The 25,157-nt window shown below is 45.1% G+C and overlaps 1 protein-coding gene across 1 annotated transcript in view; it reads right to left on the bottom strand.

Annotated features, from left to right (window-relative positions):
• The window catches only part of OPN4 (opsin 4), a 65,933-nt gene that overhangs the window by 8,277 nt on the left and 32,499 nt on the right, over positions 1-25,157 (bottom strand). Inside the window, 4 exon segments of the mRNA XM_084845599.1 lie at positions 2,051-2,228; positions 7,016-7,124; positions 12,997-13,157; positions 16,635-16,806. Coding sequence (XP_084701725.1) covers positions 2,051-2,228; positions 7,016-7,124; positions 12,997-13,157; positions 16,635-16,806 — 620 coding nt within the window.

Here is a 25,157-nt window from a genome sequence, read left to right on the forward strand (position 1 = left end):
CCTGTGAGGGCTCATGCCATGTTATCGCTGCAGTAATGGGATGCCTTCCTCGAGTAATACCTCTCTCTTAGCATGAAACTACCCATACACCATGTTCATCATCTAAGGCCCTCTTCCAGGTGCCTCCTCCAAGGGAAGCTCAGAAGGCGACAACAAGGGAGAGGGCCTTCTCAGTGGTGGCCTCCACGATCTCCCTGACAAAGCCTGCCTGGCGACAACATTATCTTTTCAGTGACAGGTTAAGACCTTCCTCTTCACTCAGGCATTTGACAGCATATAATGAGTTTTTCATCTTGTTTCTTGTTTTTTTCTTCATGTTGATTGTTTAAATCAACATGTTTAAATTGTTTAAAATTGTTTTAGATATATGTGTGTCTCTGTGTGTGCTAACTGTTTATATGTTTGTATGTAAGTGATTTTTATGATGTATTTTTGACATTTTAATCTTTGTAAACTGATCAGAGAGCTTTGACTATTGAGAGGTACAGAACTGTAATGAATACATGAACAGAATGTGTGCAGAAATTATCTTGTTAACTAGAAACATAAACCTCAAGTGAATTGGGCCCTGATCACACAGAAGATCTAAGAAGAGCCTCTAACATGATCAGAAGCCTCTGGCTGGCTGTAGCAGCTATCCATTCTGACAGCTGCTACAATCAGCTGGAAAGCCCTCTTCCAGGCCTCTAATTCTTCCCATTGTGCTGCAGCTTGCCCTCTCATTCACTCTATGGCAATGCAGGGATTTTTTTTGCTGCACCATAGAAGTCACACCACTATAGATGCTTTGCGGGTTTTTGGGAACAAAGGTGATGCTGAGACTTATTTACTGTGCTCTTATCCTACAAGAAGGATTCTTGGATTACTGAAATGGGACTGGGAGGGGAGTGTTAGAGGGCTAGAATGGAAATCCCCAGCGGACACAGCCAGCCAGAGGTGTCCTACCACATGAAGGCTTTTTTTAGGTTTCCTAAGTAATACAGATCTGGAAATCTCCAGAGAGATTTTCCAGACTTTTTCCAGTTCTACTTAAGTCCCTATGTGGATGTTCTACTCATTCACAAATGAAGTGTTCATACAGATGCAAGTGTGACTCCTGTGGGAACAAAAAAAGCAGGCTTAAGTAATGTAACATTCAAGCTCTAATTCCAAGTATGGCCTTGCTAGATATGACTAAGGTACATGCCCCTTGCACACATTTGGTAGCCCATGTAGATCAAATGTTTGGGGGGACCATGCCTGCTGGCCCTGCCACCATCACTGCATATGCTGCTGGCCCCACCCACCAACTCCTATCATCCCTGACCATTGGCCATGTTGCCTGGGACTGGTGGGAGTTGGAGTCTGACAAAATCTGGAGGGGCATAGATTCCCCATCCCTGACTTAAAATGAATTTTAAAGGGCTGCTAGTAGTAATATAATCAAGTTCTGTTTCAAAAAGCAGATACCCAAGTCTTGTCAGAAGCTCACAGACAGCAACTGAATGTGGTGGTCCTTTCCTGTTTGTCGCTAGCAGCGGAAATTCAGAGATGTATATTTTTTGCATATCAACTTCCAAATCTAAGTTCTCCAAAACACCAAAATGGATTAGGCTAATCAATACATTACATCTGAACATAACAATAAATGATGGCTTATCATTATGTGAACGAGCCTCAGGCTCATGTGCCCTTTTCTATGTCCGCATGGCTACAAGGAGATCAGACACTTTCACTTCCCTTTTTAACTAACCACAGTTTAGCATTGCATCCAAACCCCAACAAACTGTGGTTAGCGTTAACTATGGTTTACTGAAACAAGCCAAGTTCAAACCATAGTTAAGATTAACCACATTTTAGGGTTCAGACATAATGCTTAACTGTCGTTAAGTGAAAATGGCTCCTATGGCCAAATGTTTCTTTAAAAAAAATCATAATTAAGGATCATTAGCTCAAGATCCTGTGTATCTATCATTGGAGGCATTACCACATCCAAACTAGCCGCTGGTTTGTCGTATGCCCCTTCCTTCTTGTTGCGTGCTAAGGCAAGGTAGATGAAGTATTTCCTTACAGATTCGCTGTCTGAGATGGAAGATAGTCTTCGGTTTCCTCTTGGAAGCCCACGTATGTCAGAGGACTGGCTGGTGACAGTGAGATGCCTGGTGGAAGGGTAGCTGAAAGATCTGGAGTCTCTGTGAGAAACTCTTAGCAGCAGTCCAAGGCATGGAAGAAACTTTGCAATTGCCATTCTAACAGATGAGAAATTGAACCAATCAGTTTCCCCCCTTACCTAAGTAGAACTGCAAACACATGCGCACGCACCCTACACATACTAAATATCTTAATTCTATTCTACACAAGCTAAAAATGTATATTCATTCAGTGAGAGAGGCAGGGGGAGAGAGCCTTCTAGCATTATAAAGGAAATTGCAGGAAGATACAACTGCACTGTAAAACCCTAGTCCAGAGAGTGATACAGCTGTACACACAACTGTACAGTCAGAGGCATATGGTGACAGTGTACATTCAGTGTACACACTTATCAGTACACAATATTGTAGGAAATACGTATTCTCATCTGCACTGTGAAGTATGAAGGGAGGTTGCATCAGATACCTCACATCTGAAAGTGCACATTTCTGGCCTCCACATATGTGGTTCCCAATCCCTGAACAATGCACTAAATGCAATGCAATAAACTGGCTCCAGGCATGCATCTCCCTTGCTAGATCAGAGTACGGTAAATGCAAAAGTAAAAGGACTATAGGCACAGCTGCACAGGAAGGCCAAACCATGAATAGAGAGAGCGGGCAGTCCTCACTGCATAATGTAAAGCAGCCTTCCCCAATCAGGTGCCCCCCAGATGGGTCGGACTACAATGCCCGTCATACCCAGTCAGCATGGCTATAGACCATGCTGCCTGGGGATGGTGGGAATTGGAATTTAGCACATCTGGAGGCCAGGGGTGGAGAAGAATGGTGCAAAGGACCAGTTCTGTCACACATGACCTTTACCCCAAGAAATCACTCCTTCAGTACTGTGGTTTTGTTATTGAAAGAACAGCAACACCCTTACATAGCTTGGCATCAATTTAAGACCCTGTTCCCAGTCAGGGGGAGGAGAAGGCAGCTGCCTAGTTGTCAGGGCTACAGGCCAGAGGAGCTATCAGCCAATGATAATTTATTAGTGTGAGGTCTGCTTCCCCTGGAACAGCAATCCCATGGAGGAGGATGCTTGTAACTTCCTTTCATTGCTGTTTTTATTCTATTCTTTCTGTTTTTATTTTATTTTTATCATTTTTAATACTGCATCGGGTTTTTTATGTGTTTTATTGTTGTACACCGCCTTGGGAGGGCTCCTGCCTTGAAAGGGGGCTAAGAAATATTTTAAATAAAAATAAATAAATAAATTTAACTTGGCAGCATTTCCATGTGGTGAGCAGACCATGAGCAGCAGCTTGACAACAAGAGCATCTGCTGCCTTAATTTTCCCCTTGCTATCAAGAAAACAATCTGATCTTAAGTACAAACTTGCACATAAAAGTTTTACTGACATGGAGGGTGCTTCCAAATGAGGGTGCTTCCATCCTTCTAAATGGGGAGGGGCATAGGTCAGTGAGCAGGGCAATTGTGCAAAAACATTTTGTCTGGAAGCACCCAGGTATTATATTCAGAATCCATCCATCCATCCATCCATCCATCCATCCATCCATCCATCCATCCATCTTTCTGTCTTTCTCTTGTGTCCATTATTGTACTACTCGGTGTACTGGTCTGTATCACTGCAAGTTTGTTTGTTTGTTTGTTTGTTTGTTTACAATATTTATATACCGCTCCTCATCAGAAAATTTTGGAGCAGTGAACAACATGATAAAAGAATAAAACAATGGTTAAAAGAGTTAAAACATTTTTTTAAAAAGGGCAAACCCCAACAAAGTGGAGTTTAACAAACCACGGCTCGTCATGCAAGGAAGGCCTCTTGAAAGAACGTCTTCAGGAGGTGCCAGAAGGAATACAATGTTGGCGCCTGCCTGACCTCTAAAGGTAGGGAATTCCACAGGAAGGGGGCCACCACACTGAAGGCTCTTTTCCTGGTGGACTCCAACTGGGCCATGGGTCCATGTGGTACCACCAGGAACATGCCCTCTGATGACCTCAGTGACCGGGCAGGTTGGTAAGGAAGGAGGCGCTGTCTCAGGTATTCTGGTCCCAAGTTGTTTAGGGTTTTGTACACTAGTACTAATACCTTAAACCTAGCCCAGTAGCAAATAGGCAGCCAGTGTAGTTCCCTCAGCAAAGGAGTTACATGCTGAAAAGGGGCAGCTCCCGACAACAGCCGAGCTGCTGCATTCTGCACTAGCTCTAGCTTCCGGACCAGCCTTAAGGGCAACCCCACATAGAGCGCATTGTAGTAATCCAGTCTTGAGGTTACTAATGCCTGTACCACCGTGGTCAAGCTATCCCTGTCCAGGAGAGGACGTAGCTGGTGAACCAGCCGAAGGTGGTAAAAGGCACTCCAAGCTGCCATGACAACTTGGGCCTCCAGCGACAATGATGGATCTAGGAGTACCCCCAGACTATGGGCCTGATTTTTCAGAGGGAGTGCTAACCCCATCCAGAACAAGCAATGTGCCTATCTCCTGGACCCAGGAACCACTCACCCACAGGGCTTCCATCTTGCCAGGATTCAGCTTCAGTTTATTGGCCCTCATCCAGCCCATCACTGAGTCTAGGCACTGATTCAGGACTTGCACAGGCTCTCCTGATCCAGATGTGACAGGGAGACAGACCTGTGTGTCATCAGCATACTGATGGCATTTAGCTCCAAATCCCCCAATGACCGCTCCCAGCGGCTTCATATAGATGTTAAACAACACTGAGGACAAGATGGTACCCTGCGGCACCCCATAGCTCAATTGCCAAGGGGCCGAGGAATAGTCATCCAATGTTACTGTCTGAAATCGGCCCTGTAGGTAGGACCGGAACCACTGTAGCAAAGTGTCTCCAATACCCATCCCACGGAGTCGATCCAGGAGGATACCATGGTCGATGGTATCAAAAGCCGATGAGAGATCGAGCAGAATTAACAGGGTTGCACTCCCCCTGTCCCTCTCTCGATAAAGGTCATCTATCAGGGCAACCAAGGTTGATTCAGTCTTGTAACCAGGATGAAACCCAGACTGAAATGGGTCTAGATAATTTATTTATTTATTTATTGCATTTATATCCCGCCTTTTTTCCTCTTGCAAGGAACCCAAGGCGGCGTACATAATCCTCCTCCTCTCCATTTCATCCTCACAACAACAACCCTGTGAGGTAGGTTGGGCTGAGAGTCTGTGACAGGCCCAGTGAGCTTCCATGGCCAAGTGGGGACTAGAACCCGAATCTCCCAGCTCCCAGTCCAACACTCTAGCCACTACACCTTGGAGGATAATCAGTATCCTCCAAGAGTGCCTGCAGTTGGTCCGCCACAACCCCCTCAGGTACCTTCCCTAGAAAAGGGGTATTTGCGACTGGGTGGTAGTTGTCTAATACCGTTGGGTCCAGAGTGGGCTTCTTCAGGAGTGGCCACACTACTGCCTCCTTAAGGACAGCAGGGACTACCTCTTCCCGTAGGGAAGCATTTATCACTCCCTGGACCCACCCAGTCATACCTCCTCGGCTAGCTTTTATTAGCCAGGAGGGACAGGGATCAAGAGGGCACATGGTCGGTTGCATTATTGCAAGCATCTTGTCCACATCATCAGGCTATAACAACTTGAACTGATCCCATAAAATTGGGCAGATGGTGGCATCAGACACCTCGACTGGTACTGCACTAACAATAGCATCAAGGTTGCTGTACAGACAAGCGATTTTGTCCTCAAAGTGCGATGCAAAAAGGTCACAGCGGGTCCTTGACGGGGCCAGGGCCCCATTTACTGGGGAAGATGTTAACAACCGCCGGACCACCCAGAAGAGCTCCGCTGGACAGCTACTTGAGGATGCAATGGAGGCAGCAAAATAAACCTTCTTTGCTGCCTGCACTGCCACACAGTAGGCATGATTATGCACTCTAGAGCATAGATTATGCTCTATGTGCATAGAGCATAGATTATGCACTCTAGAGCACTCTAGAGCGTGCTCGGTCGTCTTCACTTCGAGTCGTGTGCCATTTGCTCTCTAGCCGACATCCAGCTTGTTTCATTGACCACAGCTCCCCAGTATACCAGGGAGGAGAACGGGCTCCAGAGTGCCAGAGAGGACACTCAGGTGCAATCAAGTCGAAGGCCCTCCACATCTCACTGTTCCACAGTGAGGCTAGGGCCTCGGCTGGCTCACCAGCTCTCTCCACTGGAAAATCCCCAAGAGCTTTCAGAAATCCATGGATCAGAAGTTAATCAGAATTTGGCCACTAGCAAGCAAAGAGACTTCAACAAATCAGGAAAATAACATCTTAGGCCAACAATATTTTCTCCATTTCAAATGGAGAAGACTCGACTAGCCAGATACCAAGACAGGAGGGTTCTCCTACCTATACCATACCTTTAATGGTTTAATGGTTGGGTATAAGAGGGGGAATGTTGGTGGGTGCTGCTTGTCATGTCCTAGAACTGGAGGTGGGAGAGAAGCTGTACCTGCTGAAACTCCCTGCTTGAGTACAGCTATTAAAACGGCCTTGAAAAATTACTAGCCTGAAATTATTTTACTAGCCTGCTGCTAGCAGCCTGTGTTTTCATGCTGGCCATGGAGGAGAGGAAGCCCCCTCCATCACATCCAGCATGGAAATGCAGGACACAAGTAAAACTTTGCATCCATCATGGAAACTAGCAGACCAATAAAAAAAAATCTGCCCAACTGGACTGGCAGAAGAGGGAAGGAGAGATCCATCCCTCCTGCATGGAATTTCTCTTTGCCTATGGTTATCAGGCTAATTGCTAAATGCAAGGCTGTATGAAAAGTACGAAAGTCATGTCCTCCTCTATTGCTTCTGGACACCCTAAAGGAGATGTGTCATTTAATACAGGCGCCACTCCTTGACAAATGGTGAAGCCTACCTGTACTTGGGATGGGCTATGGCATAAATGATTGGGTTGTGGATGGCAGAAGCCTTGGCAATCACTGCAGGGATGGAGTTCATGAAGGGTGTGAGGATATGGGAATACCTAAAGGCAAACACACTTTCAGGCTCAGTTCTGCCAGAGGCATATTCATGCATCTTTTCCGCTTTACAGAACGTACTGCACATCCGAATGGTCCTCCGCAAACTTTTTCCAAGTGTTAGTTGCACAGAGCCAGTTCAGACATGCAAAATCTCTTTCACACACCTCAGCTGAACTTTGGGGTGCATTCACATGGAGAAGAGATTGACCGGTCATCTCTCTGCCCAACGGCACCATACGTGTGATAAACCCCCAGTCTAAAAATAACAGCTGAGTTAACAGCCCAATGCAAATACTAGAAGCCAAAGCCTCTAGTGAAATAGCAACAGTCTGTCAGAGCAAAATGATGCACAAACAATAAACTGTACAAAACAATACACATAAACTTTTTCTTTTAAATCACTAAACTGCAACACCAGTAAATAAAAAAAAAGTCATAAAAACAAGACAACAACGAAAAAGCAGCTGGTAATAAAAGCGGTCAGAGCAGTAAAAATGTCCAGTGGCAAGTAATATCAACATCTGCATTAATAACCACTGGTAAAGCAAAAACACCCCTTCAAGGATCACTGCCTTGTTGTGGCGAAGGGGCTTGCGTCACTCAGTGAAGCCATAAGCTATGCCGTGCAGTGCCACCCAAGACAGACAGGTCATGGCAGAGAGTTCTGACAAAATGTGGTCCACTGGAGAAGGAAATGGCAACCCACTCCAGGATTCTTGCCAAGAAAACCCCATGGAACGTATCACAAGGCTAAAAGATATGACGCCGGAAGATGAGACCCTCAGGTCGGAAGGTGTCAAATATACTACTGGGGAAGAGCGGAGGGAATTTCCAAGTAGTGCCAGAAAGAGTGAAGCGGCTGGGCCAAAGCCGAAAGGACACTCAGCTGTGGATGTGTCTGGTGGTGAAAAGAAAATCCGATGCTGTAAAGAACAATATTGTTTAGGAACCTGGAATGTCAGATCAATGAATCAAGGTAAGCTGGAGGTGGTCAAACATGAGATGGCAAGATTGAACATCGACATCTTGGGAATCAGCGAACTAAAATGGACAAGCATGGGCAAATTTAATTCAGGTGACCATTATATCTACTACTGTGGGCAAGAATCCCTTACAAGAAATGGAGTAGCACTCATAGTCAACAAAAGGGTGGGAAAAGCAGTACTGGGGTACAATCTCAAAAACGATAGAATTATCTCAGTACGAATCCAAGGCAAACCATTCAACATCACAGTAATTCAAGTCTATGCCCCAACCACTGAGGCCGAAGAAGCTGAGGTTGATCGGTTCTATGAAGACCTACAACACCTTCTAGAACTAACACCAAAAAAAGATGTCCTCTTCATCATAGGGGATTGGAATGCTAAAGTAGGAAGTCAAGAAATCACCGGGATAACAGGCAAGCATGGCCTTGGTGTACAAAATGAAGCAGGACAAAGGCTAAGAGAGTTTTGTCAAGAGAACACGCTGGTCATAGCAAACTCTTTTCCAACAGCACAAGAGGTGACTCTACACATGGACATCACTAGATGGTCAATATCGAAATCAGATTGATTATGTACTTTGCAGCCAAAGATGGAGAAGCTCTATACAGTCAGTAAAAAGCAAGACCTGGCTGACTGTGGCTCAGATCATGAACTACTTATTGCAAAATTTCGGCTTGAATTGAAGAACGTAGGGAAAACCACTAAACCATTCAGGTATGACCTAAATCATATATCTTATATACAGTGGAGGTGACAAATAGATTTAAGGGATTAGACCTGATAGACAGAGTGCCTGAGGAATTATGGACGGAGGTCCGTAACATTGTTCAGGAGGCAGCAACGAAATCCATCCCAAAGAAAAAGACATGCAAGAAAGCCAAGTGGCTGTCTGAGGAGGCTTTACAAGTAGCTGAGGAAAGAAGGGAAGCGAAAAGCAAGGGAGAAAGGGGAAGATATACCCAACTGAATGCAGAGTTCCAGAGAATAGCAAGGAGAGACAAGAAGGCCTTCTTAAATGAACAATGCAAAGAAATGGAAGAAAACAATAGAATGGGGAAGACTAGAGATCTCTTCAAGAAAATCGGAGATCTCAAGGGAACATTTTGTGCAAAGACGGGCATGATAAAGGACAAAGAAGGCAGGGACCTAACAGAAGCAGATGAGATTAAGAAGAGGTGGAAAGAATACACAGAAGAACTATACAGGAAAGATCTTAATGTCCCTCATAGCCATGATAGTGTGGTCACTGAACTTGAGCCGGACATCCTCGAGAGTGAAGTCAAGTGGGCCTTAGGAAGCATTAGTAACAACAAAGCTAGCGGAGATGACAGTATTCCAGCTGAGCTATTTAAGTTCCTAAAAGATGATGCTGTTAAAGTGCTGCACTCAATATGCCTACAAAATTGGAACACTCAACAATGGCCACAAGACTGGAAAAGGTCAGTTTACATTCCAATTCCAAAGAAGGGCAATGCCAAAGAGTGTTCAAACTGCCGCACAATTGCGCTCATTTCACATGCCAGCAAGGTGATGCTCAAAATCCTACAAGCTAGGCTTCAGCAGTATGCGAACTGAGAACTACCGGAAGTACAAGCTGGGTTTCGAAGAGGCAGAGGAAGTAGAGATCAAATCGCTAACATTTGCTGGATCATGGAGAAAGCAAGAGAATTCCAGAAAAACGTCTATTTCTGCTTCATTGACTACACTAAAGCCTTTGATTGTGTGGGTCACAACAAACTGTGGCAAATTCTGAAAGAGATAGGAGTACCAGACCACCTTACCTGTCTCCTGAGAAACCTGTATGAGGGTCAAGAAGCAACAGTAAGAACCGGACATGGAACAATTGATTGGTTCAAAATTGGGAAAGGAGTATGACAAGGCTGTATATTGTCGCCCTGCTTATTTAATTTATACGCAGAGTACATCATGAGAAATGCCGGGTTGGATGAATCACAGGTTGGAATTAAGATTGCCGGGAAAATTATCAACAACCTCAGATACGCAGACGATACCACCCTAATGACAGAAAATGAAGAGGATCTAAAGAGCCTCTTGTTGAGGGTGAAAGTGGAGAGTGCAAAAGCTGGTTTGAAATTCAACATTAAAAAAACTAAGATCATGGCTTCTGGCCTCATCACTTCCTGGCATATAGAAGGGGAAGAAATGGAAGCAGTGACAGATTTTACTTTCTTGGGCTCCAAGATCACCGCAGACAGTGACTGTAGCCATGAAATTAAAAGACGCTTGCTCCTTGGGAGGAAAGCTATGGCAAACCTAGACAGCATAGTAAGAAGCAGAGACATCACCTTGCCGACAAAGGTCCGTCTAATCAAAGCTATGGTTTTCCCAGTAGCAACGTATGGCTGTGAGAGCTGGACTATAAGGAAGGCTGAGCGCCGAAGAATCGATGCTTTTGAACTGTGGTGCTGGAAAAGACTCTTACGAGTCCCCTGGACTGCAAGGAGGTCAAATCAGTCCATCCTAAAGGAAAGCAACCCTGAGTGCTCATTGGAAGGACAGATACTGAAGCTGAAGCTCCAATATTTTGGCCACCTAATGCGAAGAGAAAAGTCACTGGAAAAGACCCTGATGCAGGGAAAGATTGAAGGCAAAAGGAGAAGAGGAAGTCAGAGGATGAGATGGCTAGACAGCATCACTGATGCAATGAATATGGACTTGAGCACACTCAGGGAGAGAGCGTAGGACAGGAAGGCCTGGCGTGCTATGTTCCATGGGGTCACGAAGAGTGGGACACTATTGAACGACTGAACAACAACAACAACAAAGCAAAATCAATGTCTGAATTGATAACCTCTGGTAAAGGCCTCTGGAAACAAGAATGGCTTCACCTGCTGGCCAAAGACTGATAGGGAAGTAATTATATAAAGTGGAGGGTTCCCATTGGGAAGGAATTCCACAATGTGAGTGCCACAGTGGAGAGAAACTTTGGTCCTAAACTTGGCCAGTGTGGGCAAGTGATGGAACACAGAGCAGAGAGACTCTCCCTCTGATCTCAGGGGAAGAGCGAGGCTGATTAGAGCAAGGGTGGCCAGAAGGTAGACCTCCAGATGTTTGGGATGTCAACCCTCCACTCCCCTGCCCCCAAATCAGGAGATGGGCTGCAGACATCTGCACTAGCTGAAGCCTCCTAACCATCTTCAAGAGCTTTCCACAGATACAACTGAGTTTTCTGGAGGCAATTTCTGCAGTCCTAGCAGCATCTTTGAGGCTTTTTATGGTGCCATCATTGTGCCTTATCCATGGAGTTTTACTGGGGGTCCAGACATCATCATTTTCCAGTCATAGCAGTGAGAAAAGCATGTTTTCTCACTGCTTCTTCCATCTTTTTCCTTACCACAGAAAATCCATTAGAGAGGAAAAGATAGAATAGCTGCACAATGGCTTCTGAATAGTAGAGCTAGGAGCCTTTAATAAGCCTTCTTAGGTAACTGCAGCTGTATCTGTCCAGATCACATGTTTTACCCTGCCACCCCCACCTCCTGGAGGTTCCCCCCCCCGACTGCTGCTGCTGTGCTGCCAAAATCTGCAGCAAAAACATCACCGATTTGCCACCGAAAATCTAGGGATGTCAGAGAATTCTGCCACGGATCTCGGTGAGGCCGAATGCCAGTGCATTCAGCCCCCCAAAATCCGTGGCGGAACAAAGCCCCCCGCCCCACCACCCTGCAAGAGGTGCACAAAACGGGACACTTACCTGGTGCTGTTTGTGCTGCTTTGCGAATGGCAGCCGCATTTGCGGCCGCCATTCGCTTCCCTATTTTTGCCGTGATAGGCTACATAAATACTTACGTAGCCTATCACGGCAAAAAAAGGGAACGCAAATGGCGGCAGCCGTAGCCACTGCCATTTGCGTTCCCTTTTTTTGCCGTGATAGGCTACGTAAGTACTTACGTAGCCTATCACGGCAAAAGACAGGGGCGCAAATGGTTTGCACCCTTTTTTTTCCGTGATAGGCTACGTATATATTTACGTAGCCTATCATGGCAAAAAAACAGGGACGCAAATGGCGGCTGCTACACTATTTGCGCCCCTGTTTTTTTTTGCCGTGATAGGCTATGTAAATATTTACGTAGCCTATCACGGCCAAAAAACTGGAACGCAAATGGCGGCGGCCGTAGCTGCCACCATTTGCGTCTGCAGGCTCCACACAGCACCTGCGAATGCACCCAGCCGGCGGCTCCGCGGAGTTGCCGTGGAGTGGAGCCGGCCGGGTTAGGATTTCGGGGGGAGGTGCAGAGCACCTCCCCCCCACTGCGAATCACCCCGTCAAAAAGGTAAGTGACTTTTGTGCATCCCTACGAAAATCAGCAGCAAACCTCTATGGAACACTACAGTTGCCAAATTTAGCTTGTTTTCAAGCTACATTTGGCAGTTTTACCATTCCATCATGGTTTGCCACCACAGATCAGCAGCAAGTCAACAATTTTTTGGTTGTCACTGCCCTGCAGAACTCCATGGGGTGCTGGTGGTGATAGTAGGAGTGTGACCCACAGGGTGGGTGAGTGTCTGGATTGGTGTGTGATAACGGCCCACAGACCTCCTGAAGTTGCCCACCCCTGTTGTATACTCACTGTGCCAAAGCATCCCTAGGGCTGCATCACATAGAGAGGTTTTGTTCTTTGCATGACTGCAGTAGCCCATAGACCTGATCCCAGATAAAACTAAAAACATGCAGTGGTGAGGTCAAATTCAGGAAGAGAATGTCCAACACATGCCCCATTTATTATTTGCCCAACTCCAGTTATTGCTGCAGAATATGGGGATCTTCCTATATCAGACACTTGGATTCATCATTGCTTGGCCATTTTGTCACATGCTTCTTACGCTGCTGCTGTTCCCTTGCAAATTTAAAAATATTGATGGTTATCCTGCAAAAGCCACCAGATCTGCCACAGAATATGGAGACCAGGAGATTACATAAAGCAAGATGAACATGAAGGTGATTTTGGCAATTTTCCACTCATTCTTCATCCTCTGGAACAGTTTTTGGGATTCTTTACAGCTGTCCGATGTGATTCTTTGAACAGCCCTGGGGGAAAAAGCAAGTATATCAAAAAACGACTTCATAGAATAAATGTGGGATGAGCTAAAACAGCATTTCTTTAAATATAGATAATGGCTCGGATCCAAAGATCCATTTTCAAGAATGGAAGTACTTCCACTGATACATGGATGTATTGCTGATTTCTGTTTCCCTACTGCAGCTTCTTGTGTCCCACAAAAGTCACCTCGGAGGGGCAAGGATCCTCTAACAGGGGTGTTGAACCGCTTTCAGTCTGAGGGCTCAATTCAGTTTCAGGGAAGCTCTTGCGGGCCACATTCCAGCGGTGGGTGGATCCTAAGGCAAAAGGGGGCAGGGCAAAATACCAATCATACCAGCATATTTCAGCTTAAAGCTCTTACTAAGTAACCAAGGAGAGGCATTTCAACCTTTGAGAATGGAGAAAAAGCTGCACAAAAGCTGGGAAACCACCAAATGGTCAGTACTCAGGGGAAAGGAGGAGGCAGTTGAGGCTGGTGGCTCTGAATTCAGTGGGGCTGTGCATCTGCTCTAGGTTTCAGTCAGAACTCCAAAGGAGCTATCCAAGGTGCTGGACCCATTCCCCCAAATGGGTTCAGAACCTTGGATAGCTCCTTTAGAGTTCTGGCTGAACCCCAGAGTGGATTCACAGCCGCATAGAAATCAGAGCCATCAGCCTCCACTAGGAGGAGGTCCAGGAAAGGGGAAGTGGCCCTCTGGGGAATCCTGTGTGGTGGTGGATTGGGACCCCAGGAGGGCTGGATTTGGCCTGCGGGAGCTGAGGTTCTGCACCTCTGCTCTATAAGGAACACGGGGGACAGCCTTACACCAGGTCAGGCTGGTTGTCCATCTAGCCTGCTATTGCCTCCTCTGACTGGCAGCAGCTCTCTAGGGACCCAGGCAAAAGGTCTTTCCCATCAGCTGCTCCCTTTGAAGTGGAGAGGCCAGGGACTGGGCATGGGATCTTCCGCAGGCCAAGAACGCATGCTGCCACTGAGCTACAGCTACTCTTTCTGCTCTGGAGCAGCATGCCATGATGGGGCCTGCTTCTGGCTATGTGTGCGTGTAGAAATCAGTTGCCCCAACTATGCAGGCATGGCAGTAGTACTTCTGCTCATGGAAGTGGATCTTTGGGCCCAAGCGTATGTGCGATCATTTCCTCCTGTTTTCTCTCCTCAACGTAAATCAATCATAAGGTCCTCATTGACTTCAGAAAACCAGAAGCAGCTGGCAAACATTTTGCCTGGAAAATGCAAATCTTTGGGGGACGTGCTGCCAAAAACCTCGCTGATCTTAGGGCACATTGATACTACCAATTCGAACCAGTTTCAGACAAGTTTATTTGTCATGGCTGCCAGTCGAGGAACCCTAGGAATTGTAGTTCTGTAAAAGTGGCAGAGAAATCCCTAACACAGAAACACCAGCGAAGTCAGGAATTAATCTGAGTGTGTGGAGATAGCAGCTCAGACTCAGAATGGGAACAGCCAGAATTGGGAGAGGCGCTCTCCCTAGTTTGCTCAGATATGGGAAGACCTTCTTCTCAAGACCTTGGCACACAGATGGCTCAACCTGAAGGGCCCCCCTTTTCCTCCTCCATGAGAAACCAGGTCTCGGTAGAGGAGGAGAGTGAGGGGCGTGACTTGAGGGATGCTAGGGTCCATCACAGAGCGAAGTGGGAAAAGTTAGAGGCGGAGCTCAGACGCTCCTCCAGATTGGCTATGTGTGATAGCCTATGTAGGAGGGAGCAACTGTAAGGGAGGGGCATCCCCCCTTAAGCTAGTCTGTCCTGGAAGTTCTTGTTCAAACTGCCAGCAACTTCTCTAACTTCCACGTCAGCTCCTCTATTGCTATCCATAATTGTGTGGAGTACCTGTTTCCTTTTGACTCCTGGTAAATTGGAGTGTGCTAATTGTGAAGGGAGAGGATGAAGGAACGTGACAAGCGCCTTCACAAATCTACAGTTCCCAGTTTCTCTGGGAAAGTGTGGGTCAAGTTTGGAATGGAGATTTGCCCATTGCATATGCTCCAAACTGCCCACTTGAAAGTGAAGTTTGCATGCAATGTCATTTTAAATCTGATCATGCTCTGAAGGCAGGGTTTCTTCCAGTGGAGGCTATCCAAAGTTCTGAACCCTATCTCCAAAATGGGTCCAGCACCTTGGATCGCTCCTTTAGAGTTCTGAGTGAACCTCAGAGCGGATTCACTGCCCCACTGACATAGGAGCCACCAGCCTCCACTGGATACGTGCCCTTCTTCTCCCCATATAGTGCATTTCGCTCTTTAACACCTCCTCTCCTCATCTGCAACTTAATGCTACTGATACAGGGAAAATAAAGGGGACTCATCCTCTGTGCATTTCTGTATTGCAGGGCTGGGGAACTGGTGGCCCACTGGATGTTGCTGGACTCCAACTCCCATCATCCCAACCACTGGCTATGCTGCATGTGGCTGATGGGAGTTGGAGTCCAAAAACATCTGGAGTGCCGCGGGTTCCCCATCCCTGCTGTGTGGTGTTCACCTCTCCGCCATTGTGCTTACCCACCCTGGGCAAGGACTCTCCAATATGGCTCTCTATAGCAGCAGAAACAGAATAATGCAAACAAAGAAAACAGATACACCTTTGAATAATGAATAATAATACTGGGTTGGATCCCATTTTAGGCGCATGCAACTGGGCTGGCAGAAGCAGACTTCCCTGTACTTTCCTCCCCAGAGCAGTCCCTCTGAAAATGCTGCACAGAGGGTCGGATAGGGGGATATGCTGCTGAATGGAGTGAATTGTGGTGTGGCAGGGGAGGGAGAATCCCCCCCAAATTGGGCAGAGGCACCTTCGGTGAGCAGAGTCCTTCCATTCACGGAAGGCAGATCCTGGATCCAGCCCAATGTTTCTCATTTCTAAAGTGCTTTCAAAACTGTGTAATAAATAAAGATCTTATAGACAAAAAGATCGAGGAAAGGGAAGGAAATAATGGTTTGTTTGCATAATTTATACAGACTGCAGAATTCTGCTTTCCTTAGTGCAGAATTTGAGCTTTTTAAAAGGGACAGACACAATCAGGAGGGAAATACTTGTTTGCATAATTTATACCAGTTGCAGAATTCTGCTTTTCTTGGTGCAAAGAAAGCTTTAAAAAGATGGACCATTGGTCTAATGCACCATGTCAGTTCTTAATTTCAACCATGCTTCTCATTCATCTTTAAAAATTAGCCTGGTTAACTCCAATTCCTCTGTCTCTTCTAATCATGAGTAAGATAAATAGTAGAGCTACTTTCTAATCAGCCACCGTAATATCTATCTACTTCCTGTAAATGAATCGAGTGTCTAACAAAATGATGTGGACCTTGGCTCAGAATTTACAGGCATTCTGCCTGTACTACATATTCCTGTTCTATTTCCCTGCGGCTAAAGGTCACAACTTTCCTTTTTTAAAAATGTAACCTTCCACTAATAGCAAACAATAGGAAGCTGGCTTGTGTGTGACTCACCTGTTTGTATTCTTAATGGCTCTGAAAATGAACAGGTAACTATATATGATGGCAATCAGGGGAATGAAGAATACAAAGCAGAAGAGGAGCATCGTGTAGGCACGGGCTGATGGGGTGAAGGTAATAAAATCCCAGGAACAGGAAGTCAAGAGGCCCTCTGGAATATAAGCACCTTAGTGGAAAGGCAGAAAATGTTTGCTTTTGTAAAAACAAAAGAAGTATTATTTCATTTAAAAATTAAACTATTATAAAATGGATGTCAAGCTTGTCAAACCCAAGTAATAATTCTGTAACAGTCATCATGAGATTTTGATGTAATTAGATGTTATGAGGTTATGTGGCACTATGGATGTTTTTTAAAAAAGATTGATAAAGGCTGATAAAATTCTGAGCTTTGTGGAGGGAATGAACAGAGGGAAAATATTCTTCTCTCTCAAAATCATGGGTGCATCTAATGAAATTGTTTGACATTAGGCTAAGGCCAAACCAAGGGAATAGATTGCAGAAGAGAGCCTCTGGAAGTATTTTTTTTCCCCATTACCACGAAGTGCATTGTCAACTCACAGAATACTTTGCCGCATAATATCTTCATATAAATACAAGAGTGCCTAGAGAGACATTTGCTCAGATCCTCACATCTGTTCCACTCAGAGAGTGGAGTTCTGTTCATGGAAGTGGGCATTTCCACCTCCCTCCCTGTCTCTCTTTGCAGCCCTCTGATAATCATCTCCTGGGATTTGGAGGATCCTCTGGAACACAACGGCATGTGGTGTGAGGAGCTGTAGCAGGAAGGGGGATTAGCGAAACCCCTCTCTGCACAAGCAGGAGTAATTTCTGCTCTTGGAAGAGCAAGTTAGGATCCAAACCACAGCACTGACCACACAATGATAATAACATCCTTATAATTGAATCAAGACAGTACTGGGCCATGAAAGGTGAATGTGTATTACAGTTTGAACAGTGGTGTAGTGGAGCAAGAACCCGCAGGGTCAAAGTGCCAGGACTTTTAGATTAACAGGGGCAATCATGTCATCTGCTACTCCCCTCAGCATTCCCCGTTTCCTCTGAATTTATGAATTCAGAATTCATTATGAATTATGAATGTTAGCTGCCTTGAGTTCCTTGCAAGAGGAAAAAAGGCAGGATATAAATGCAATAAATAAATAAATAAATAAATTTAGCTGCAGGTCTCACAGTAGCTGAGCGAATAGGGATTTTCCACAGCAACAATATATAGTTGTGAGCTTTCTCTAAGACTCATTCACTTTCAAAAGACCTGTCCTTGGTGGAGATGAAAACTGCTAGAACTGGTTTGTTGATATTTATTTGTTGATTGATTTTATTTCTATACTGCCCAATTGCCAAAGCTCTCTGTGCGGTTCACAAAAATTAAAACCACAAGGTACGGCATAAAACAATATAAAGCATAAAAGCTTAAAACTACAATGTAAAAGTACAACCAGAATAAAACCTAGCAGCAATGCAGAAATTTAAAATATAGATTTAAAACAGCAGAGCTGAAAGACTGGAATACTAAAATTCTGGGGAAATAAAAAGGTCTTCACCTGGCACCGAAAGGAGTACAACATAGGTGCCAGGTGAACCTCTCTAGGGAGCTCATTACACAGCCGGGGTGTCACAGCAGAAAAGGCCCTCTTCCTGGTAGCCACGCACCACCACATGTCTGCATATTTGGACTTGTGTGCCTATGGCGACTGTCATGATGAGTGCCTGTACTTCAAAATTTACCACTGTGCCACTGAGTGTGAACAGGTTCAGCGCACTACCTCAACTCCTGCTCTAAATAGCTAAGTGGAGGCCCTACTTTCCTTCAGTTCCTATCTGTCTTCTTGGCTTCCCATTATGGAGGTGGCTTTTAATCTCTTGATCTCACTATTCCCTGATTCTGGTGAGAGTTAGTGGGTTTGATAGGCTTTGATGAATAACTAACTTATCACCATTTCTTCCCTATAAAAATCATACTTCTTCTGAGCAAACATGGAATTAAACAGATTAATAAAGCCCTCAGGACAAACGCCAACAGAAGAGAAATTAATTAGGTACATATAATTAGTTTTGTGGTGGAATAAATCTTTTTTCTTCTTTTTTTTTAAAGAAAGCAGCAGACACAAAATAGGAAATATTCTCCTGACGGATGCTGTGTAAGAATAAAGCTAGCTGTGGGGACATTAAACTGTTTTAAACCTCAGTAATTTCCAGCACTTCTAGTGATAACGTCTGTCTCAGAAAATATTACAACAGATGCTAGCCCAGCCTTTCCTATTGGCTGCATGAAAACGCATATTATGGATACAATGAGAATCTAATTATAAACCAGTGATTTAATACTCTATACATGATTATTCTGTCTCATCGGATTATGCCTCTCTCTGTGAAGTGCGTTTTCTCATATTGCTGTCTTAAGCCGCACATTAAACAAAAAGGTCTCTTGCTAAAGCAACTAACATTTACTTTCTACACATCCTCCATGGAGAACACATATCCTTTCTGTCGAGCTGGTTTTTGCTAGGGGACCATGTGTCCTCTTTTACAGAGGACTGTCTTCTATTTGAAGGCATCCTCTATTTGAAGGGCTGCCTTGTTCAATTCTAGTTTAAAGATAACAAACCATATGAACTGTTGCTCATCAATAGTTAGCAGCTGGACAGCAGACTGAACACGCAGGCACGACGGATGTCAGAGAATTCCGCCACGGATCTCGGTGAGGCTGAATGCCAGTGCATTCGGCCCCCCAAACTCCGTGGCGGAATGGCCTGCCACCCCCCCGCCCCCCCACGGATCCCCCCCGGGACGAGACTTACCTGTGGCGGATCTTCCGGGTGGCGGCAGATCCGGCGGCTGGTCTTCCGACCGGCTGCCGCTGCCGCCATTTCCAAGCTTGTGTAAAAAAAAAAAAAAGACGTGATAGGCTACGTAAATCTTTACGTAGCCTATCATGGCTAGGTTTTAAAAAAAAAAAAGACGTCATAGGCTACGTAAATCTTTACGTAGCCTATCATGGTTGGGTGGGTTTAAAAAAAAAATAAACCACGTACGCACATGGTGGCGGCTAAGGCCGCCGCCATTTGCGTTCCTTCTTTTTACTGTCTTAATCTACGTAAATATTTACGTAGACTATGACAGCGAAAATAAAGGGGAACGCAAATAGTGTAGCGGGTGCTATTTGCGTCCCCTTTTGATTCACCGTTTTAGCCTACGTAAATATTTTTATTTATTTACGTAAATATTTATGTTTATTTATAAATATTTACGTAGGCTAAACGGTGAATGAAAAAGGGACGCAAACAGCGCCCGCTACGCTATTTGCATTCCCCTTTATTTTCGCCGTCATCGTCTACGTAAATATTTATGTAGATTAAGACGGCCAAAAAGAAGGAACACAAATGGCGGCGGCTGTAGCCGCCGCCATTTGCATACGCAGTTTTGTTTTGTTTACCCAGAGCCCTCCGCGGCCGGAAATCCGGCTGTGGACGGCTCTGGCCTGGCTGGCTGCTCCGCAGAGCTGCCGCGGAGCACAGCCGGCCGTTCGAGGATTCCGGGGGGAGGAATGGAGCGCCTCCACCCCCGGCAAGGATTCCGGGGGGAGGGACGGAGCGCCTCCCCCCCCCCATAAACATAATCCGCGAACAGGTAAGTCACTTTCGTACATCCCTAGCAGGTACACAAGTCACCTGGTCACAGTCTTCCACACTATGGTCAAATGTACTTTGTTTCTATTTAAATTATAATAATTATTTCTACATTTGCTTTTATACATATAAATTAGCATATATAAAATTTATGAAAACCACTGTCCCCTTTTTGTCCTGTCTTGGTGATGTGTATTCTCTTGTTTTAGTGATTCGTAAGTGGCCACCATACCTCACCATGTAAAGCCTACATGTGCTGGCTTTTACAAGGCCTTACCATGTAAGGCCAGAGGTATATTGTCCCGTTCCTCCCCCCACCCCTGTAAAAATAATGCTTAGTATTTATTGCTTCTCTCCTTTCAAGGTTCAGTTAGAATAGTAAGAAGGATAGTATTATGATGTTTAACTGGTTTTGTGAAGGGATCAGTCTGTTCTTGTATTCATTTGGAGGAGAAATGTGACAGAACTACTGCAGCTACTCTTTGCACTTCATGGCCATTTGATCCTACTACTATTTACAAAGCTCTTTTCTCTGTCCCCGGGGGGTGTGTGTGTGTGTGTATTGTCATGGTGACTGAGCAATCTTTATTTGTTAAGCGGATTACTGGCTAATGGCCCAGGATGGGTGCTTAATGTTTTTTCAATTGGAACTAATGTTGGGGAGACATTTGGGGATCTCTCATGTGAAAACCATCAGCTTTGAAAAGGTGACCCTCTCCCCAACTGAGGGGAGAGGCTTATTTAGGAGTGTGGGGCATGAGAGAGTGAAGACAATAAAAGCAGTTTGGTTTGGGGTGGGGTGTGAGAGAGAGCCTGTTGTGCAGCTATTCTGTGTTTTCTGCCTTAATTGATTTTTTTTTGGTGGGAAGATAAAAGATGGAGAAGTAGAAAAACACAGGGTTATAAGTAAAAGACTATGAAACTTATGAATGAGGCAGGGCAATTGCTCAGTAAAAACCTTGTCAGGAAGCAGACAGACAGAGAGAGAGAGAGAGAGAGAGAGAGAGAGAGAGAGGAATGTATATTTGGGTGCTGAGTACCTCTTTCTGAGCATCTCATGTTGGGAAGGAAATCTGCTGCGTGCCAGGGGTGCGTATGCTGCATGCGTCCACCCAACCTCTACTTGTTTATTTGCAAATAAACTCAATATTACAAAACACCATAAATCTCCAGTGATCTATTCTTCCAAAGGAAGCCAAATACAGTTAGCATTGCCTCTGGAACTTCTCACCGCTTGGGGAAGTCTGGAATGTGCAATAATATACAGTATATCTGCCTAAATTATACTTTATGCATATGATGAAGTGTGCTCTACTCTATGAAAGCTCATGCCCAGGGCCAGCCCTACCGTAAGGCACAGTGAAGCAGTTGCCTCAGGCGACAGTTGCTGGGAGGTGGCAGCAAGACGTTGGAGGAAAGAGCTGTGGGCCACGCAGCCTGTCCTGTTCCCCTAAGCTATCTGGCTGCCTTGCGATGTGGTGGAAGATGCTATCCCATTGCCAGTGTTGAAACAAGATTCAACTGCCAGTCTGGTTGGCTTTTGTACATGGAATGGGAGGAGGTGCCATCTTGTCCTTCACCTCAAGCAGCAGAATATTTTGGGTTGGCCCTGTTCATGCTGCAATAACTTTGCTATCCTTTACGTTGCCATGGGTAGATTTTGCTCGTATTTGCATAATGCCTTTTGATGGTTCAAGAAAGTTCACATATGTTATCTCACTAAGTCTTACAAACAACCCTGTAAAGTAGGCCAGTTCAATATTATTATCACTGTATTGCATGCATGTGGGGAGAGGGCTGAGAAAAAAGTGGCTTGCCAAAGGGCGTGTAGTGAGTGAATTAATGACTGAGGTAATATTTGAATTGGGAACTTCCCAGCTTATATTCCGAGTCACTAAGCCAGACCAGCTCTCCATGATGCAGAATGTCATGTATGACAGGGGTACATGTACAACCTCTATCCAGCCACCATGAAAAATGTGGAGGGGGGACAAATCATACAGACAAGTTGTATGGGACCCTGGTGAGAGGAGAGTTGCTTTCTGTTGCTGGAGTATGGGCTGTTTGAAGCGAATGAATATCCCCATGTCTGGTTCAAAACTGATATTTGGGGTGGGGGGGGGCATGCATTCCTTTGGAGGGAATGCTGGGCAAACAACATTTGTGAGCAGAATCAAGGTGGGGGGCTGCTCAAGATGGGCTGTACCAGCCTCTAATTGTTCTGAGCAGAATTCAAGTATAGGCGTTTGCATACCTGGTGCCCTTGGGCGGCATTGAGCCAACAGACACCTCCCCCTGCACTTGTGAAGTCAGGAACTGGGGCTGAAAGAGAGAGAAATGGGTGACTGGTATGAGTGGATCTTGTGTGGGGGCATGTGGGATATGAGAGAGAGTTCTGTGTGTGTGTGTGTGTGTGTGTGTGTGTGATGCTGAATATGAGAGACAACAGTGGGTTCAAAGGAATGGGTTTGTATTTGGGGGCTCAGTTTCCACTTCTGCTACATATTCAGCATCTTACAGGTTACTTGTCTTTTAGTCTCAGCAGTTTGCTATTCTGAGAAATGGGTGTTGTAACTGGCTGCACCCATCATGGCAGCCATTTTTAAATGGTCAATCCTGGTGGCAGCCATTTTGTGAATTAAGAAAATTCTGAATGTGACCACCAGCCCCAAAATGTTGAATGTGACCACCAGCCCTGGAACACTCCTGTTTTGAATTCTTGCCCCATCCCTAGTTAAGCTGTCTTTTCTTTGGGGGCTAGACTTGGGATCTCAGTGAAATATTTTGTATCAACTGAAAGAGAAGCGGAGCTTCTGGTTTTTGCTGTGGTTGTGTGTGGGGATATAGTATGGTTGGCCTTAAGTGGATGGAGACTACTGCTAAGGGTGGTTCAACAGCAACATCTGTGCTGCTATTATATTCAGACTGTTGTCTCTTTGGGTGCATCCAGATGGAGGGCTCCTAGTACCCTTTATTTTCTGTGAACACCTTTGGAGCACAATGTATTTGTGGAAAATGCAGTCTATTAATAAACTGGCCAAATTAAACTACGTACATATGGATAGGTGCATATGTGCCCCAGGTCTGAGCTTTAGCCTTGGCATCTGTTTCCCAAAGCCAGGGAAAACCTATCAAGAAAGAATAGCTAAATGAGCTCCTAAACATATTAAGAGTACATTTCCCTCGCTACTGAGTAAGTATATAAAGTTACTTTGTGCACATCAGGTCTGAAGAGAAGGCTTTCCCAAAGAGAGGGTGTTGCCTCCAGACAGCTGTCCCGACATCTCTGCCTAGGCCACAAGAGAATTTCTATATGTGGTGTGAGTCCAGTGCCCAGCTGTATATGCAGGCTACATATTGGGAGCTTCACTGAATTGGCTCAGCATTCAATAAGAGAGTACAAATAACTGAAAGACCACCTTTTCTTTCAGGGTATGTTTCAGACTTGATTTTTACGAATGCCCGAGGAATTTATCAATTCTGGTACCAACTGAACTGATCTATACCTCCCAGAAAAATGGGCAGATGAGAATGTAGTTAGACACCAGCTTTTGCACTTCCTGAATGCAAAGCTGGCCTGGCCCAATGCATTTGCTGCCTGAGGTGAAGGACAAAACAGCGCCTCTGTTCCACATACAGAAGCTGACCTGGCAGTTGAATCAACACTGGTGATGGGACAGCATTCTCCACCACACCTGAAGATAGCAAACTAGTTTAGGGAACATAGGATAGCCCTCTAACACCTTACTGCTTCTCGCCATCCTCCAGCAACTGCTGCCTGAGGCAGCCACCTCAGTCTGCCTAATGGTAGCGCTGGCCTTTCCTGAGTGTTCTGATGTAAATTTCAGCTCAAAAAACCCATCAAGATGCATTTAAAATGTTGCATTAAACATTGCATTGACAGAAAATGCATATTTATATAAAACTTTTGTGCTGTTTTAATGCAGAAATGGAACAGAACGGATTTATGGTTGAACACATGCAAAAGAGACATGGATGGAAAATGACATTTGCCCTACCTGAGTTGTGGCATTTTGGGGGGGATGACGACACTCAAATGTAGTGCCAACATGACCAGTGTGGATAGGCAAGTGGCGAGTGCTATTGTGGCTGTTAAGGGCTCATGTGCCTTTAATTAAAGTTATTCTGTTTACTGGTCCTGCTCATTTTGTTGCTTCAAAGCCAGCTCCTAAGTGCATTAGGATACCCTCCCGATGTCAGATGGGGAACATTCAACATATTACTACCCCTTCCATTAACTGGGGCCCAGTGTCCTATCTCTTTGACACACTGTGACAGATTAGAGCCAGAAATAGGTAATCTGGTACTTTCCAGATGTTTTGGACTACAATTCCCATAAGCCTCAGCTAGCTTGGCCAGTGTCCAGGGATTCTAGGAGTTGTAGTCTAAAACATCTGGATGGCACCAGGCTGCTTAACCCAGGCTTATAGCATAGGGAATGGGTAGAATATTAAGAAGTGACTAAATTTAGATAAATATGAACAGATGATTCCACGTGAGGATTCAAGGCTTTCACTATGGCTCTTACGTGAACCTGAACAATCACTCTGAATATATCACACACACACACCATCCTTGTGCTTATTCAGGCTTGTTATTTATATTGTTCAGCAAAGCCTGACTATAAAAGGTTATGCAAATGTTATGAAAGATTTTTTTTCCACATTATTTTTTTATCCCTGATTTTTATCTCCTCTTTCCTGTGTAATGTACTAATGAGTTTTCCAGCCAAAGCGTCACTGCAAGGTAATTTAATGTGATATAAGCTCTACAGAGTTTTTCCCTCCTCGGTTCAAACAACTGGAGATTTATTCGAGGTGAACCAGTCTCCTTTGCAGAGAACTTCCTCATC

The sequence above is a fragment of the Heloderma suspectum genome, chromosome 3, assembly GCF_057233095.1.
Source record: "Heloderma suspectum isolate Gila_16-S chromosome 3, 16-S_ref, whole genome shotgun sequence".
NCBI lineage: Eukaryota > Metazoa > Chordata > Lepidosauria > Squamata > Helodermatidae > Heloderma > Heloderma suspectum.